The sequence below is a fragment of the Gastrolobium bilobum genome, unplaced genomic scaffold (genome assembly GCF_033153095.1).
Source record: "Gastrolobium bilobum isolate Gb01-03AN ecotype WA unplaced genomic scaffold, APGP_CSIRO_Gbil_v1 utg76129, whole genome shotgun sequence".
NCBI lineage: Eukaryota > Viridiplantae > Streptophyta > Magnoliopsida > Fabales > Fabaceae > Gastrolobium > Gastrolobium bilobum.
Genome location: NW_026900042.1, coordinates 87,501 through 106,480, shown reverse-complemented (window position 1 = coordinate 106,480; position 18,980 = coordinate 87,501). Strand labels below are relative to the sequence as shown.

Sequence of the window (18,980 nt, the reverse complement as noted above, 5' to 3'; positions counted from 1 at the left end):
GTTTCAGCTCAATTTTGAATCAGATTAGCTGATGTTCAAAAGGGTGATGCTACTATTTATATAGAAATGAGTGGCAGTGGCAGAGTACGTGGCAGGGTTCCATGTTCCAAATATTTCGCCCTCTAAGTATAAGTCGTGCCAAGTGCTATCTTTTTATATAAAAACAAAACGGTTTTTTTTTTTAACTTCCAACATTCACCCTCAATTAAGCTTTTGCCTTTATTTTCTCTACTTGCTTTCAACTTTCTCTTTCGTAACTAAGGAGCATATATGCATTGCTTCCAGCTGGAGATTTCTTTTCTACGTAACTATGTTAATAAAATGATTAAAATACTGCTATTTAAATATTGTATAATATTACTAACTAGGCAACTTGCAGCATCTTTCGGATGAGAAAAATACTAAATAAATAAAAAGGGACTGTACCATGTGATATGAACTTTAGTTGTATTAGATAATGTTCTTATTTTATAAAATCCAACTCTATGGCATTCTTTTCCTTGAGAGGAAAATTATAGTATTTGCTTTATTATCTTAAAATGGAAAGGCATATAGTTCAACATAATTATGTTCTCTACTTTGTTTAGCCTTGTAGCTTAAGATTTCTTTTATCCTTTATGAGACAGATGAGTATAAATTTAACATTAATTGAGTTGCATGTTGTGACCCATAAAGCTTTATTACAAGTGTAAGCAGGAATCATGATGATATTATTCAATGCATGATGCTCTTATAATAGCATCATGCTCTTATAATAGCATCATTCTCGTTCAAGTATTTGGTTGCGGAAAATATGGAATTGAGAACTAAATTCTATTTTAATTTTTTCGATATTAAAAAATTACTTTAAAGAAAATATGGAATTGCTTTACGATGTTTCTAGAAATTGATAAAAAAATGTTGAAATTCTGCACTAACTCAAGGTTCTTAACATGGTATCAGAGCCTCACCGTCCCCCGCTTTAAAAAGTGGAATTAAAAATTAAAAAAAAGCACAAAAGGTAAACCAAAAATTGGGTCTGTGCAATTTCACCCTTCTAGCCCAAAGGGCTCTTGCGTGAGAGGGGCGTGTTGAGATATATAGTCCACATTGATTGGATGAATAACTAATATGGCATTTATAAGGCCTTGGGCCCCTTGAGCTTTACAGATTGGATGTAACATATTTTTTTGAAACCCTTGAAAAACAAGATGATTTTTGATATACATATATGGCAAAAATGCTTGTCATTTTAAGAGAGATAGACACAAAATAAATTTTTTATTTAAAATTTAAATTTAAAAAAATCACACACTTTCTCTCTCCCATGATTTTCATTTTTTTGTGTCTATCTCTCTCCTAAAATGACATAACTTACGTCATTTAAAATGACAAACACCAAACCCTACATATATTTTAGGGAAAATATACTCTAGGGGTGTTCGCGGTCGGGATTGGATCGATTTTGGAAGCAAAAATCATCTGATCCAATCCCTTCAATTTCATAATATAATCATCCATTCGGTTTGGATTTTTTTTCAAATCTGATCTGATCCAATCCAATTTTTTTCGGTTTGGATTGAATCGGTTTTTGGTTATTTGAAAATCCTAAAATTTATTTTATGATTATTGTGCAAATAACATCCTTTGTATATATTGACTTTGTAAATTATTATTTTTTGAAAGACAAGAGCATTAGTAAATTATAATATAGTTTTTTTTTTGCAATGAGATATGAAGCTCTACAAAGATACAATTTTGTTGATGAGATACGACTATATTTTTTCTTGGGTTTAGTTGATGGGTTAATGGGTCTTGGGTTTAGAATTTTTTAGGCTATGATTAGGGAAATACCCAAGTAGGTAGAGAGGAATTAATATATTGGATCGGTTTGGACTGAATCGGTTTTCATCAACCCATCCAAAAATCGATCCAATCCAATTAAAATTTGCGGTTTTTTTTTCAGTTTTGATTTTTGGTTTATTCGGTTATCGATTTTTTCGGTTCGGTTACCGCGGTTTGAATCGGTTTGGATCGGTTGATGAACACCCCTAATATACTCTTATGTTGTAGGAGATAATTTTTCTCTCCTACGCATACATCGATTTTCGTATTTTTTTTAATTTTAATTTTTTTCTATAGTGGGTGGGTCCCACACATGATTATCTCTATTGCATGAGAGAGTTCCCTTCTATTGCATGGGATTAATAAAACCCGTATTTTAATATATACTATTTATATTTAAGAGAAAATATTTTCTCTTAATAGTGACTCATGGTACAAATGAGGTCTACAAAATAATGAAAAAAAAAAAAAATTCAATGTGGGATCCACTTATGCCACGAGTCACTAGTAGGAGAAATTTTTTCCTTAAAAACAAAAAAATGATTACCCTATATTTAAAGGAGAGGATTATATTTACAAATTTTTTATTTATAAATCACACTATGTACTCCCGAGAGAACATTAGGTTACACTATGTTCTCCCACGAGTACATAATGTAATTTGCAAAATTTGTAAAAAAAATTTATAAACGGATCATTCCCCATATTTAAATGTGTAAAGCCTATATCAATATATTTTGGGTTTGATGTTTGTCATTTTAAATGACATAAGTTATGTGATTTTAGGAGAGAGATAGACACAAGGAATGAAAATCATGGGAGAGTAAGTGAGTGGTTTTTTTTAATTTAAAATTTAAATAAAAAATATTATTTTGTGTCTATGTCTCTCTTAAAATGATATTACTTTATGTCGTTTAAAATGACAAACACTTTTTTGATTTTTCCTATATTTTTTTTATATATATTTTGTTCGATACTAAGATTTTGAATTTGGGTCGACCATAGTTAAAGGGCCCAAATCAAGGAGGTAGTGATCTGGACTCCTCCATGTAATTGTCTTGCCTTCTAGAAGCTGGTAAAAATAAAACAAATTTTTCTAGTATAAATGATTAAAGGGATAAAAATAAAATTCCCAAATTCTTAATTAATAAAATTATCCTCCTAAAGAATTTCTCTCTAATTCTGCAACCTCATTTATAAATAAAAGGTTAAGTTAGTTTTTTTTTTTTTTTTTCTAAATCGAAAGGAGCATAAATTAGTCTTAGTGAGAGTCGAGCTCTACGATTTACTGTGTACTATGGTCTGAGGTCTCTATCTATTCCGTTGGTAAAGCTAACAGCGGTATTCTTGATTTTATTTTTATTTTTTATATGCTTTTGGTGTCCGATGCTTTATTATTAATCTGGTTTATTTTTTAGAGTGAATATTATTTTTGGTCATTGGCAATATCTACAAAATCCTTTTTAGTCCCTGGCAATAAAAAAGGATCAAATTGGTCTCTAAAATTATGAAAAAGGGCTACGTTAGTCCTTATGTCAACTCCTCCGTCACTAATGTAGCCCTTTTTTCATACTTTTAGTGACCAATTTGGTCTTTTTTATTGTCAGGGACTAAAAAGGATTTCGTAGATATTGCCAGGGACCAAAAATAGTATTTACTCTATTTTTTATTAAGCGACAAGAACTAACAGGTGTAACTTTTTTTTATAATAGGATAAATTTATGTTGCACCGATACAGACACCGGACATGGGATACGATATGATATAACACTCTAACACGTTAATTTTAAAAAATTAAACTTTGACATGTTAGGACACATTTTGATACTATATAATATTTTTAATTTATGTAGTGTATATTATATTTAATATTCAATAATTTAATAAAAAAATAAAGCTACACTTATAATACCATCAATTTTGTAAAGAAACATAAGATATCCCAAATGTTTATATTAAATTCAATAAAATGGTAATCGTAATTTAATGAATTTAATAGTTGGAATTCAAAATGCAACACAACGTAACTTTGAACTGTTTTTGAGTCTTTGCAACAAGTAATGGAGTGTCGGAAAATGTCGGAATGTTGATGAGTGTCGGGAAGTGTCAGACACGACACGTCAAGATTTTTGAAGTGTCGGTGCTTCATTAAGACAAACATAAAAGATATGATTTAATATATAAAAAATTGAAAGAATTTTAATATAAAACTAAGAAAGTTTTGATGTATGAACGTTGAAATGTGACCAAAGTTTTCTAGAAAAAAATTATTTTTATTTTAAAAAATAGCACCACTATTTTAAAGTAATCAAATACAATAAGAACTTCAAAAAAGAAAAAATAGATAATTAAAAAAGAGTAGTTATATTTTCCACCATTTATATTTATTATTTTTATTATTGGATTAATTCAAAATCAATAGTAATTAATTTTTTTCTTTTTCAAACATTGATTTTAAATTAACCAAATGATAACCAAAAGGTAATAAAAATGATAAACCTAAAATGGTAAGTATAAATCACTCCTCCCTTGAGTTCGTCACTATAAATAGTCATTTTAAAAAAGTGAACAATTAATATAATTGTAATTAATTAGACTAATTTGTAATAGATTATTCAACTTGGTAAGTATTTACTTCTTATATAAATAAGACTTGACGTCCCAAATAATAAATAAGAAAAATAAGATTCAAGTCTTATTAGGTTAAAGAACAAGGTTTTTTTTGTTATCAAAAAAAAAAAGAACAAGGTTTTTTAGATTTGACTATTTCGTTTAATTGAAAACATATTACTTATCATAAACACATATAATGAGAAAAATATTTGTCATTTGAATGAAATTATTATGCTTTGAAATATATTTAGTATTTTTTATATATATTTTCTATCCTTTACAATATTTTCACTTTATCTTTTTTTCTAATTATTTTCAAAAAGACAAAATATAAAAAATTACTATGCACCAAAACACAATAATTTTATTTAAAATGACACAAACTTATATTTTTTAAAATAACAAATATTTTTCTCTACATAAGTTAATAAATTCTTAACATTTTACACTTAAAATCCATTTTAAAACTTCAAATCCATAGATGCCTATCAACATTATACACGTACTTGTTTATTATTGTTTAAATAGAAATTGGAACTAAAACACAAATTTTAGTCCCACCTAGAACTAGGGCAAGAAAATCAAGCTCTCTAACCGTTCATTCAACACATTTTATTTACCCTTCATTCTCTCCAAGATCATTCTGAACGTGCCACCCTTTTTGAACATTTGAGTGATTCTTATTTCTTAAAGCTTGAATCACCCAACACCCCCTCAAGCAACTATGATTCGCATAGCATCAAAGTTGTCATCAAGAGCTTCTTCCACTGCTTTTGCTGCTTTCACAGCAAAATCCTCTCCCATTTCATGCACTAGGCTTTCTCCTCTTGCTGCTTCATCATTTAGGTCTTTCAACAATGGCTTAGAACTGGACAAAAACATGGCAAACCCTGATGCCATTCATATGATTAACTATGCACTGAGACAAGCAAGGACTGACATATCAGGTGACAAAAAAGATGCCATTTTTACTATTAGAAACTCTGTTTCTCAATGACCCATTTGTGTTTATTGGCCAAAGTTGACATCTTTTTGGTTTTTTGGGTGTGTTTATTTTGTTGTGAATAGTTGGGTCGTACGGTCTAGGTATGTTGGTGTTGAAGCACTGCCTTACAACTGAGTTAACTGAGGGCAAAGACCCTCTAAATGAGAATTCAAAAGGAATTGCTTTGCTTGCTTTGTCCACCTTGTTGTCTGAAAGGTTCATTCTTTGTGATCATTTAGTTCTATTGGTCTTTTAATTCCCATTTTTGAGCTCAATTTTGTGGCTGATTGTTTAAACTCATGAGTGCTATCTTTTATATTAACTTTTCTTAGAGGAGATTATGCTGATGCAATAGAGAAGCTCCTGAGTGTTCAAGAATTGACCAATTCTTACTTGGGTATTAGAGGTAAATTCCTTTTTCTTTTTTTGTAATCACCTTTTATTGATTACTGCTTTTGCTGTGGATATGTATATTATTTTTTTTCAATATGAACTTTTGTAAATGATTTTTAAGTTCTATCTTGGTTTCTTCTTGTAGTTGCTGCCTTTGAAGCTCAGGCTGGGCTTCATCTGGAATTGGGGCAGGTTGGTATCTGCAAACCCATTGTAGAATATTTGACTGCTTTTTGCCCTGCACCGTTCATGTTGATTTAGAGAAACATTTCGTATATAGGATGATATGGCTTCAGCAGTGGCTGATAAATGCGTTGAGTTCGTGGAGAAACAGGGAACAGGAGATTTTGAGGCTCTAAATATTCGTGCTAAAGCACTAAAAGGGCTTATTGAGCTTGTCAATGGCAATATTAAGTCAGGTAGTGCTGAAGGTATATTTTTCATTGCCACGATTCTCAATTAGTGCTTACTATTTGCTTGGTGCAGCTGAAGCTTTCTTTGACAAATCTCTCCGTGACAAGCTATGCGATGGTACATTTCTCTCTGTGTGGTAGTGTAGCAGCATTCTTCGACAGTCCAACACCAAATTGATGTTTGGTTATATAGGTACTGCTGCTCTATCATATGCGGAATTCCTACAAGCAAAGGGGAACTATTCAATGGCGAAAGAGATTTACCATAATGTCATACAAGGAGCTACTGAAATAAAAAATTGTGGCAATCCATACTTAGGAGCTGGTAACATGATCTTGGAGGGTTTAATGATGGGGGCCATGTGTTCTTTAGGACAGCTTGAGTCACATTTGGGGTAGGCTTAATGTTTTCTTTTGGTTTTCCTCAGCCACACCACAAGCTTCCTTTTTATGTTGCCTTAAGTGATATATCACTAATAAATGTTGTTTCAGTAACTTCCGTAATGCAGAGGACTCTTTGACAAAGGCATTAAAAAAGGCGGAGGAAACCTATGGTGACTTATTTATTCTTTTGATCTGTTACCTAAACTCAATTTACAAATTCGTATAGCACTTGTTGTTGAGCCTGATAATGGCATATTACGTTACTGATATCTTCTGGCTCTTTCTATTTGGTGAAGGAGAGAAACATCCAAAGGTGGGTGTTGTCTTAACATGCATGGCTCTTATGTATAGGCGTAAAGCAATTGAGGAGCAATCAAGTTCACTGTTGATTCAAGAGGTTAGAACTCTCCAATTGCTGAATTGTTAACTATAATTTGAAAAACTTAGCCACATCTTTTTTATCATCTCTTTTCTCCCAAAAATAGAAAAGAACAATGGTTAATAAGTAACAAGTAAGATGTATCTAGATGTCTTGAATCTGGTTTAGTTCTCCTGTAAAAGTTCTTGTGCTATGAAACTGACATCTTTTGCTCCAGCTTTATTCGATTAATTATTAACTTGCTTTTCCAGAGATGTGGACTGTGAATGACAAATTGATTGACCTGGCTTTTTCTTGTGTGACATGCAAGTAACACTGTTTTCAGCCAAAAAAATAAAATATTTTAGGAATGAGCCGAGTTTATAAATTTGTATGTAGATGTTTAATTTCGCTGACTAGTATAGTCTGCCAACTTAATAACATGTCTTCCACTTGAATTGTTTAGCATTGCTTCACTTCCTTTAGATGCCTAGTGGGTTGGCAATAGTTTTTATTATATTTCAAATAGTAATTATAATACGATAATCATTGACAGGGTCTCTACAGAAGAGTGATAGAAATTTTGAAGGTTCCACCTGTGGAAACTGAGTCTGAAGGTAACGTTGATGTATCATTCAATTACCACATGTCCATGTATTGTCTATAAGATACCTACACATAATGAATTTATATTGAAACCTAATTTTCTTTGTGTAGCAGCTGCACCATTGGTGGATCGAAGTGATATAGCAGCTCTTGCCAGAGGTATGACGGATTCTTTGATCCACTATAATCTATGATGGGGATATATATATATATATATATATATATATATATATATATATATATAACCATTAATATGGCCTTCACTTAATAGTTTAAACTTTTGGGTTGAAATGATTCTTTACATGGTATCAAAACATCCGTGACTAAGTAGTTATAGGTTCGATACTCACCAACTCTGTTTTCTAATAAAAACAAAAAGTTAAAATGAGTACAAAGTAAACCAAAAAAAAGGTCTGTGCATTATTTACGCTTCAAGCTCAAGGACTCTTGTGTGAGAGGATATGTTAGAGATATAATAAATAAAACCATTAATATGGCCTTCACTTAAGAACGTAAGTTTTTGGGTTGAATTGATGTGTGGACGATAGTCTCCCCTATTTTGGCCCGTGACGGTGTAATCAACTACCTTATCTAGGAATGACAATTTTAGGAAAAGAGAGTTACTGTGTTATTTGTAGCTTTGTTTGTTACAATGAATGTACCAATAAAGTTAAACTGATGAGTTTTTAAATCTAGTAGAAATCTCTATCATGAGTTTAGCATCCATCTACTGGGGGAATAATTACAGTCACTATAGCTTTATACATGTATGTCTTAGTATCTGTTTGGATCCTTTTTTTTTTAAGGTAGAAGCTACTTATAAGCATAAGCTAGGTCAAACAGGTTTTAGGAAAAGCTCTTATAACGAAAAGCTCTTTTTTTTATTATGAAGAAAAAAGCTGAAAACTAAAAGCTCCTAGGAGGAGTTTTTTTTTAAGCTCTTATTTGTTTTTCTTGAATTGTGTGCTTTTTTTTAAAATGAAGGGTGATAAAGAGAGAGAGAGAGAGAGATAATTTTCTTGAAATATGTGCTTTTAAGTAATTTTTAAGCTAAATTTTTTATGTAATTTCCAAATAGCTTTTAACTTCTTTTTTTAAGTTCTTTTTTTAGCTTTAGCTTATAAGTAACTTCTAGCTTAAAAATAAGAGGATCCAAACAGGCTTTTATTGTAGGGTGCATTTCCAATGGACCACCCAATTGAACATGTTTAATGTTAAATGGAGTGCTCATGGTAGACAGTGCTTACCTAGGAATTTCGTGTTATAGAATACTGCATCGGTTAAGATCTTGGTGCTGTATGATGAATTGAAAATTTAAATATTACTTTGTGATTCGTTGGTACCATGTGAGGTACATCCAGGACAATGATTATTATTATGCTGTGCTCTTCAATTTTAGGACTCATTCTGTGCATGCTGATAATTTAATCCTGGCATGTCTTGTATGTTGACAAATTGCTTGATATTTTTAGGTGCATATGCTGAAATACTTAGTGTACAAGAAAATAGAAAGGATGAGGGAAATAAGATGAAGAACTTGGCTGAGGCTATATGGAGAAACCCCAGGATTTCTCTGACTGATGCTCTAGCAAATTCAGATACAAACAAAGCTTCAATTATAGATGCTCGAATCAGCAGGCTTCTTTAAATTGATCCATCTTCTGCTTCCTTTCTTGCTGCTGCAGGTTCAGGTTGGAATATGATATATGTATGACAAGAAAATGGACTCTAATTTTGTGCAAAATTAATCCATAATGTTGCTTGTAGATAACGTGTCATGCCTGCATATACTACGATATCTTGAGCTTTCTATATAAACAACATTATCTAGACATATAATGAAAGTTAGGTAGCTTATTTGATCTTTTAAGTTCATTCTTCTTGCTTTGTATTTTGCTTTCCTTGTTATGTCTGATGTTTGATTCGTAGTCATCAAAGAAAGTTTGGCTAAGCTACTTGTCCTTAATTAAGTTAACCTGTACACCTATTAAATCAAGATGAATAAAGATTTTAAACTTTTTGTTATAAAAAAACTCATGTTCAAAATTAAAAGAAAGGATAATTGTTTGGTATGATAGGTAGCATATATGCTGCTGTCAAGTGGACCGTCCCAATCATATTACTTAGTCTATCATATAAATTATATAATCTTGACTCAAAGTGTGTGCATTCCTAATTTTATTTCTCGGTTGAAGCATGTGTGGCACCAAAGAATTGTCATCAAACACATACGTACCAATGAATGAAATGTGCCACTAATATTTTCTTAGAATGAGTGGAAGATAAAGATCACAACAATTGTCTAACTTTTATATTCACGTAATTTCAAGCTTTTAATGTATCTTTAGGTGAAAATGTAAGGCAAAGCTTTTGTTTTTGAATTTAAAAGTTATGTTTATAAAAATGATTATGAAATGATTAGAAGGTTTAATGATAATCTATCATTCTATTTCTTATATTCTAAAAAAAAAATTAAATTAAATTAAAAATTATTTACTTGATGTAAATTTTTACCCTTTCTTGTTTGCTTCTGATGACTCTGTTTTGAAAATAACATTTTGTCTCTATTATAGACTTTGCACATGCGTTACATTTAACGCATTTATGGCACCACTGTCCTGCCCTAAGCCTACCAACAACAACTATCTACCGATCAACGAAATAAAATAAAAAGGTTAATCACTAAGTTACACTTAAATTTTATTTTATAACACAATTATTTTAAATTATTGTAAAAATTATAATTTCATAATTTTTTTTATTAAATTTAATAGTAACAGTTTACATGTTAGAAGCAAGTAAGAAATCTTAATACATGATTTTGACATATTTCTCATAAAATTAATAATATTCCGCTTTTTATATGTAGATTGTCCCTGTTAATTTTTTAACCAGTTATTTGTTATCTTTATAGCCAACCGCATCCTTAAATTAAAGTTCTTAATGAGGTAGATCTTGGTAAAATAGACCCCACTCATAAACCATACGTTGATACGAAAAGTTTATTTCCGAAACAATTATGATATTTCTTTATGCGCTTTAAATGTCTATGATCATTGCATTCCTACAAGTATGACCAGGGTGTACATTCGTCAATTTTTTTTTTTTGTATAATGTACATTCGTCATTTTCGTACCCGATCTTCTCATACTAAATAGTGGCACTCTTTTAATTTAGTTCATTGCATCTATAATGAGAAATGGCAGTATAGTATAGATTTGTGAAAGAAAAATGGTATTGTTGAAACTATAGGATTGGTACTATAATATAGTTGAATTAGTAATGCACAAATTCTTTCTTTCTTATACATATTTTCCAATTTATTTCAAATGCAATAAATAAAAAGCCTAATAACTTTGTTTTATTAACAATACTTACCTTTTGTTGTTAAACATTGACAACATATTTAAAACTTTTAAATCTAAATTATTTTACCCATGCACTGAACGGGTTTTCTGACTAATATAGAATACAAAATCAAAATACACCAATTAAGCATAAGATATAGACCATGACCATTTCATGTGGCTTTTGAAATCAACGACCACTAGATAGAAATGATTCAGCAATTGAAGTAGTAGTAGTAGTACTAGTATTGGTAATATGGGTGAAGGGCTTATCCATAGAAGATGGATAGGACAGTGCAAAGCCCTCAGAATCTTCATGGTATCCAAAAGTTAAGCCAGTGGAAGATAAGCTAAGCAAAGATAAATCTGGCAAAGGTTCATCCATCTCCAAGTGCTGTACAACTTGGCGCATGCTAGGCCTAGCTAAAGGCTCTGAATGTGAACACAACAAACCAAGTTTCAACACCAACTCCACCTCATCAGACCTATAATCTATGCCCAAATTTACATCCTTTGCCTCAAGTATCTCACCTCTTTTCCCACAAGCATACACCCAATCAACCAGAATTCTAGTCTCATGTTCCCCTATGTGCTCTATTGGCCTCTTTCCACAGACAACCTCTAGTAGAAATGCACCAAATGCAAACACATCAGAGCTTGTAGTGGCCTTGCCAGTTCTAGTATGCTCTGGAGCTAGATACCCAAGAGTTCCAACAACATGGGTGGTTTGAGGATCAGTTCCATGGTCATATAACCTTGCAAGACCAAAGTCCCCCAATCTACCATTCAATTCTGCATCTAGTAGTACATTGCTTGCCTTTATGTCTCTGTGTACCACAACTTGCTCCCATTCTTCATGTAGATAAAACAGACCTGAAGCAACCCCTTTGATGATTCTAAATCTTTGGCTCCAAGTTAAGGTCACTGTTGGTTGGTTATAGAGATACTTGTCTAGGCTTCCATTTGGCATGTATTCATAGACCAAAAGCAACTCTCCTTTGCGCCTGCAATATCCCAGAAGTGAAACCAGATTCCTATGGCGAAGACGACCAATGCTAACAATTTCTGACACAAATTCCCTCATCCCTTGTCTGGATTCATGGGACACCTTCTTCACTGCAACTTCAATTTTGGAAATTGGCATGACCCCTTTGTAGACTCTACCAAATCCACCAGTTCCCAATAGCTCCTTCTCCTTAAACCCCTTTGTGGCAAAGTAAAGATCTTTGAACTTGAATCTATGAGGACCATATTCCTGTTCCCAATCCTCAAGCACCTCAGCAAACTTCTTCTTCCTTTTGATGACAAAAACCACTGCTAGAGTTATCATGAGAACCAAAACAACTGATATCAAAGGCAATCCAGCAGTTAAAAACTTAAACTCTTTTTTATCACCAAGTCTAGGTAACTTGGGGAGTTCAGAGATTGCAAGTTGTTGAGCCTGGCCATTGACCTTAAAGCTCCAACCCAGAACATAATGGGAAGTTAGGACTGACCCAGTAGAGGATGAAAATCCAACATACATGATATTGTTCAGAATTGGAGAAAGATCTTTTGTCAATGATAACAAAGGGCGTTCTGGTTTACCAATGTTGATTGGAGCTAAAGTAACATCAATCTGCTTCTTTACCCCATCATATTCCACCCATACTTGCATCGGGTAGCCACTGAAAAGGCTCAAATTCTTAAGCTCACGACCGCTGTAATATCCTGCAGGAGCTGATGTAGCTGACTTCAAATCATTGATATCAATTCCAACATGGTTGTCGTTGATATCAGCAAACTCACTGTTCAGAATGGTATCAAGTTCCACCCCAAAAACATGGTTGCTGTCGTTGCCATTGTTAGACTTGTCAAAGAGGCCAAGGTACGCGCTTGGAAGAGAATTTGGAAGCCCTTTTGTTGGAGAAACCACAAAAACAATGCCATGACCACTCAGAGTGGGATACTCAGTTCTTATTGCAAACACAAAAGTAGTGGAGAAAGAAGACACACTTCCATTGAAGGTGTTCTTGAAAACTATAGGACTTGGATAAAAGGCATGACCCTTTTGTTGCTTGGTGTCATTGGTAAGTCTGAGTAAGCCGTTGGAGGTTAACTCAGCAATACCATCAACATACAAATGAGATGATTGGAACCCGTTATAGATGAAACTGGTGTCTTCACTGGCTACCTGTGTCACCAGCAAAATCACCAGTAACACAAGCTTGAGGGACATGGCTATGCTAAGCAATATGCTTCTGGTCCAAAGCTTAAAGACGTGAATCACAAATTCTAGAACCAGCAAATTTATTTATGCAAAAAGAAAAAAAAAGAATCAGACAAGTCAGTGTCATTTGGACTTTACATTAACATTTTTTTATTATGTTTTTTTATGGGGGCGTTTGGCTCGGGTTTTTCTGGAAGTTAGCCATGTATCCGAGTGTGTCTTTTTTGGACTTCCTTGTTCAGTTGAAGTTTTTGAAAAATTCAGCCATGCATCCGTTTTACCCGGCCATTTACATTTGTGTGGAAAATTGGAAAAAAAACACTATTGAAAAATACCTCTTGTAAGGTGGTATTTCAAGTTGCCTAGGCTAATGGGAGAAAGAGAACCATTTTGCTGCCAAAAACACCCTATGCTATTAGGCTACATTGTTTGCTACAAGGGTTGTTTCATACTTTGAAGTTATTTTCTCATCAATTTTTTACTTCCAACCAAACATAGACTCAGTAAATTTAACCCAATTTTTCTGGTAAAATTTAGGCCAACGAAACAATTTTTTTTCAACTTCCCTATCAAACTCATTTCCTACCAAATTTTTAGTAATTGTATTTCTCTGATAAAAAAAATTATCCTTTACAAAACGCCTCGTAAGGTTATTGGCTTTTGACCCCTCCACCGATTCACCGGTTTAATTTTTTTCAAATTATTTATTAATTTAATAAGAGTGAAATACGAATGGAATGTTTAAGTCGCACATTATTTTTATTGTGTAAAAATTCGCACAATGCAAGATGCATGTCTTGGTAGTGTTCATTCAAGTACCACTTGCATCTCATGTAGGGGTGGCAAAACGGGTTGGCCCGCCCCGACCCGCTGACAACCCGTCAAAAGTGGATTGGCCCGTCCCGCCCCGCCTGTTGAATTTGGGTTGAAAACTCCAACCCGCCCCGTTTTATGTGGGTTGACGGGTTGACAGGTCAACCCGCTTAAAAAAAAATATATATTATATTTTATTAATATTATAAAATTACTTATATTTATATCACATTTCTCTTAGTTTTTTTTCAATCTTAAGTCTAAATGTATGTTAATATTTAGTCAGATATTCTTTACAAACTTGTTTTTATCTCCATACATAAATTATCTTTGTCATAAATAAAGTTTTTCTTCTATATTTTTTCTGGAGAGTACTAAGATAACAAAGAATTAGATATCACAAAAGCTTAAAAACAAATAAAACACTACCCAATAGTAAAAAAAAATAAAAAAAATAAAATTGACCTGACAGGCCAACCCGCCTCGACCCGCCGCCAATTCATTTTGACCCACAACCCAACGGAGCGGGTTGAGACGGGTTGGTAGGTTGAAATATGTAACCAAACACATTCCGTTTAGGCGGGTTGACCCGTCGTTTAACCCATATTATCAACTCTAATCTCATGTGCATCTTTCAAAGTGAAACACGTGAGAGACGTATTTTGACTTTTACATAAGTCGGTTATGGTGCGATGTATATTTAAATGCACATATTTTTTATGCATATTTTACTCGCATGAAATTAATAAATAATTTATAAAAAAATTAAACGGATAATATCTCTTAATTTCTGCATCACAAGGGTGAAAATACACCAAAGTTATTAGAGATGTGTCATCCCTTTCTGCGGCACACTTTGTTCACTTCCCACGACAAGCAGGTCAAAGTCTTTCCTGGGGACCTAGGATGCCGTGCCGCCCAGTACCACCCAATTCCGGTCTTTGCAAGTACCTGGTATACTGTTCTTATAATTTGATACCTTTTTTTTTTTTTTATAAAAATAAAATAAAATAGTTATACATATTTTTTTGGTTTTATACATTAATTTACATAAAGGGAATAAATACACTTGCCACCAAAAATATTTATCACTCTCACAATCAATTTAATCATCGTCGGATGAAATCAAATTAAGGATTGTCATTTGATATAAATTATTTTTTGTTTCCATGATTTCCGCCACTCTCTCTTCATTTTCTCTTTCCATCATGTTTTAGTCGCTCTTGATTTAATTTTATCTAACGATGATTAAATTGGTTGTAAGGATGATAACCTTTTTTAGTGGTAAGAACAACTGTCCCCTAAATAGGAAAAGTTATACTTACCACCATTTTAGATTTACTACCCTACAACTTGTTTGGTTATTATCGCATCAATTTGAAATTAATGACAGTTATTTATTTTTTCCTTTTCCAATAGTTGGTTTTTTTTTATACAAGTGAGAATTAAACACATGACATAATATACCCTACCAAAACCCCTCATCACTAAACCAATCATAGTGACTTTTCAATCGTTGATTTTAAATTGATCAAATGACAACCAAACAAGTTGTAAGAGTGGTAAGCCTAAAATAGTGGTAACTATAACCATTCCCTAAATAAAACTAACGTCACTTCTCATTTATTTTGATCTTTCACAATTTTTTTTTCAAAATTATATATAAATATTTGTGCGTATGATTATACTTACCACCAATAAGTTTATCACCTCTATTAATTTGATTTTATTTGACGATTTTAAGAGAAATTATGATGATAAACTTTGCTGGTATAACTATAATCTCTCCCATAATTTATAAATCATGTTATCTAGAAGACAGTGAGTGATATTAAATCACTAAGAGGTTTGAATCCATGTATAAAACAAAAGAGATAATGTTCAGAATTATCAAATAAAGGAAATTAAAACAGACTTACAGTATGTCGGATAATGGAACAGAATGATGAATGTATACAGAATAATGAAAAATCCGAGCCCACAGAATGTGTCTCCTTAAGACAATTTGCCCCCTCACTGATGACACTAATTTTTTTTTACATATTTTTATAACTTTTAACAGAACTTTTATTGTTTTTTGTATGTCAATATATTTTGAATTGAAAATAAAAAGGTTAAAAATAAAAAAGAGAATGACGTTAAAATATAAAGTAACAAAAAGAGAAAAGAAAAACAATGAAAAAAGAGGGGGAAAAATGGCAGAAAAATATAAAGTGAAAATTATAAACTCACAAAGAAAAATTGCAAAGCATATATTAAAAATTAAATACTTATATTTAGTTATTACAAAGTTAGTTAAAAAAATTATGAATTTATCAAAATAGTTATAATACTAACTCAATTTTTGTTACTAAAAATGTAACTTAAAAATAAATCTTATAAAATTATAAATAAGTAACACCATATTCCCTTTCCCTTTTCTTTAAGGGAGTAGTAAAACTAAATTATGAAACCGTTATTCTAATTGCACTGGTAGGTCCAGAATGAAATTGATCCCATAGAAATGTGAACTTATTGTCTCAGTAGATTTAATTTAATTTTATAAACTTGTTTAGTGCCAGAAATTATATTTAAAAAAATAAGCTTATCTTCTAAGACTAATTATTTTAAGGAAAAAACAACAAAAATCTACACAGTATTAGATGACAAAATGTGTCAGGATAAAATGGGTAATGTACAAGTTTAGATAATGACACGAATTAGTATCATGTGATGGGTTGACTCATGTGATCCGCATGTCAACCCATAAAAATTTTTTATTAGAAAAAATAAAAATAGAAATTTTGGTATTTTTACATATCTCATTGTAATCAAATGGTGGTAGCTCAGTTGACGCATAGGAGCTAAGCAGGTTGGGGTGAGAGCATGTGTTCGAATCTCTCCAGTACCACATTTGGGGGGGGGGGGGGGGGGAGGTTTAAAGTCTTAATCCTGGACCCACCCCGAATCGAATTAGTTGCGAAGCAATTAGGGGTGCTAAACGAACCAGGAGCCTTTCAAGGGTCTTTAGTTCGGATCGTGAAGGTCTGAGCTTACATGTCTAAAATTGGTTGTTGGCACCAGGCTTGAACTTGTATAAAAGTTCGTTTAATAAAAAAACTTCAGGCTCCAATGCAAAAGCTCGGCCTTAGAGCCTCTCAGGCTGACCTAATATATTATTATTTTTTATATATTTTTTATACTACTTGTAATAGCTCTCTGTTTCTCCTCGATCCATTTCATCCCATTTTATTAGTTAAACGAAGTTTTTGAATAATTTTGTTCTATATTATGCTGTTTGGATATACATTGAATTTATGAATATTTATAGAATTACTACTGTTGTTGATTGTATATTCTGTTTAGATAAATTTTTGTTATCTTAATTTTTTTTAAATAGGCTGAACTAGTCTTTTATTTTTTATAAATAAGTCAGACCACAGGTCAATAATTACATTTATAACAGGAAACAAACTTGGTCAGACTGACATATTTAAACACAGACTTAGACTTTTAAGACCAAAGCTCGACTCGAACCGTTAACATCTCTATAAGCAATGAACCGATTAAAATATTTTCAAAAAATATCTCATCGCTGGTCACGGGTCAACACATATACTTTATTCATTTTTTTCTTTTATTTTTAATTTAAAAAAAAAATTAAATTATCAATTTTTGCAAATAAACCCTTATGACCCCTTACCTGCGGCGGATCCTGTTCGAGTTTTAATTTTTGAACCGCAAATAAAAACCGGTCATTTACGCGTTAGACAATTTAATCTGCAGGTCAAACTTGATATTACATGTACTCAACCCACTGACATGTTTTATCACCCCTAATTACAGCTAATATGTCATTTTTCATTGTTTATTTAAGCGACATGAATGATTTGAACTTACTATTGAAATAATGAAGAAATATGTTATTAATCTTTCGAAATATAACTAAAAACAAAACTTTTGAAACTGTAGTTTTATTTTACAAAATTTAATTTATTTTTTGTACTTTCAGAATTAGTAGATCTAAATATTAAAATAAGTTCAAATATTATTGTAAGTAAGTATAGTGTCAGTTAGTATTTCTTTTCTATATAGATTAAAGATTAATACTCACACGATGAAAAATTAAGAGACAAACGGAAAGTAATAAAAATATGTGAACCTTTCTCAGAAAAATAAAGAAATGAAATATTATGCCTATATTTTTTTATTCCTATTCTACTACCTACTCTTTTTCAATATTATTAAATCAGAATCTCAGCTACCTTCGTATTTTCTCTCTCCTATTGGTATTTTGACCTAACAGTATTAAAAATAAGTAGGTGAAGTCGATATGAAAAAAATATAGATATAATATGTTATCCCAAAAGTAAAATAAGCTAAGAAAAATAATAAAGAAGACCAAACAAATGAACTAGAACTCAATTGGACAATGTCATTTTCATAAAAAAAAAATCAAAATATTAATATTAACCATTTTCAAAGAAAAGTTAGTGTTTTTTTTTTTCACGTGAATGTTTCAAAACAAGAATATTCTCCCATCACATTAGTTTGGCTGGCTGAAAAATGATCGATGAAAACGTTGAGGAAGAATGAAGGAAGATGGAATTGTTACCAATATCGATATCTCAATCTGTGTGGTTTTTTCTTACATTTCCGTTTCCCGTAGCAAAGTCTAATAACGTGGATAGTCTAATAACGTGGATGATTGAACGTTTGAAATAAAATCATGTATACACCCAATGGTTTGAGAGTGGTTGAAATCATACATGACCAAACATTACAAACCCAAAACATTTTGCAAACTTTTTTGCAAAAATAATTTCATATACTTTTTGACATTTAAATGGATGAATAGCTCTAATAATTTTATTCCATCAAATAATCAACCTTAAATTTATCTTGGATTTTGTTAAAATCTTAATTATTTTTCTTCTAACTATATCCAAAAGCAGTTTCTTTGTACGAAAGAAAACACTTCTAACTGTAAGTTCATTTGGATGTCTGCTTAAAAAAAAAGAGTCACAAAAAAGTTAAAAACTTACTTTTTTTTAGA

At 31.8% G+C, this 18,980-nt stretch overlaps 2 protein-coding genes across 4 annotated transcripts; one reads left to right on the top strand and one right to left on the bottom strand.

Moving 5' to 3' along the window:
* Positions 1-5,011: 5,011 nt before the first annotated feature.
* On the top strand, positions 5,012-9,426 carry LOC133294980 (uncharacterized). Of its 2 annotated transcripts, none has more exons than XM_061493757.1 (12): positions 5,012-5,384; positions 5,506-5,638; positions 5,755-5,828; positions 5,961-6,007; positions 6,096-6,234; positions 6,302-6,346; positions 6,422-6,623; positions 6,721-6,782; positions 6,909-7,009; positions 7,527-7,587; positions 7,691-7,735; positions 9,049-9,426. In XM_061493757.1, the coding sequence occupies exons 1-12, from the start codon at positions 5,162-5,164 to the stop codon at positions 9,222-9,224; spliced, it is 1,308 nt and encodes a 435-aa protein (XP_061349741.1). In that variant the 5' UTR covers positions 5,012-5,161; the 3' UTR covers positions 9,225-9,426. The 2 variants fall into 2 exon arrangements, with proteins under 2 accessions (XP_061349741.1, XP_061349740.1); XM_061493756.1 differs by having other exon boundaries at positions 7,688-7,735.
* A 1,528-nt stretch (positions 9,427-10,954) lies between these two features.
* Positions 10,955-13,172, bottom strand: LOC133294974 (L-type lectin-domain containing receptor kinase IV.1-like). Of its 2 annotated transcripts, XM_061493752.1 has the most exons (2): positions 12,673-13,172; positions 10,955-12,582 (listed from the first exon to the last, which is right to left on the bottom strand). In XM_061493752.1, the coding sequence occupies exons 1-2, from the start codon at positions 13,139-13,141 to the stop codon at positions 11,114-11,116; spliced, it is 1,938 nt and encodes a 645-aa protein (XP_061349736.1). In that variant the 5' UTR covers positions 13,142-13,172; the 3' UTR covers positions 10,955-11,113. The 2 variants fall into 2 exon arrangements, with proteins under 2 accessions (XP_061349736.1, XP_061349735.1); XM_061493751.1 differs by having other exon boundaries at positions 10,955-13,172.
* Between the last annotated feature and the right edge of the window lie 5,808 nt (positions 13,173-18,980).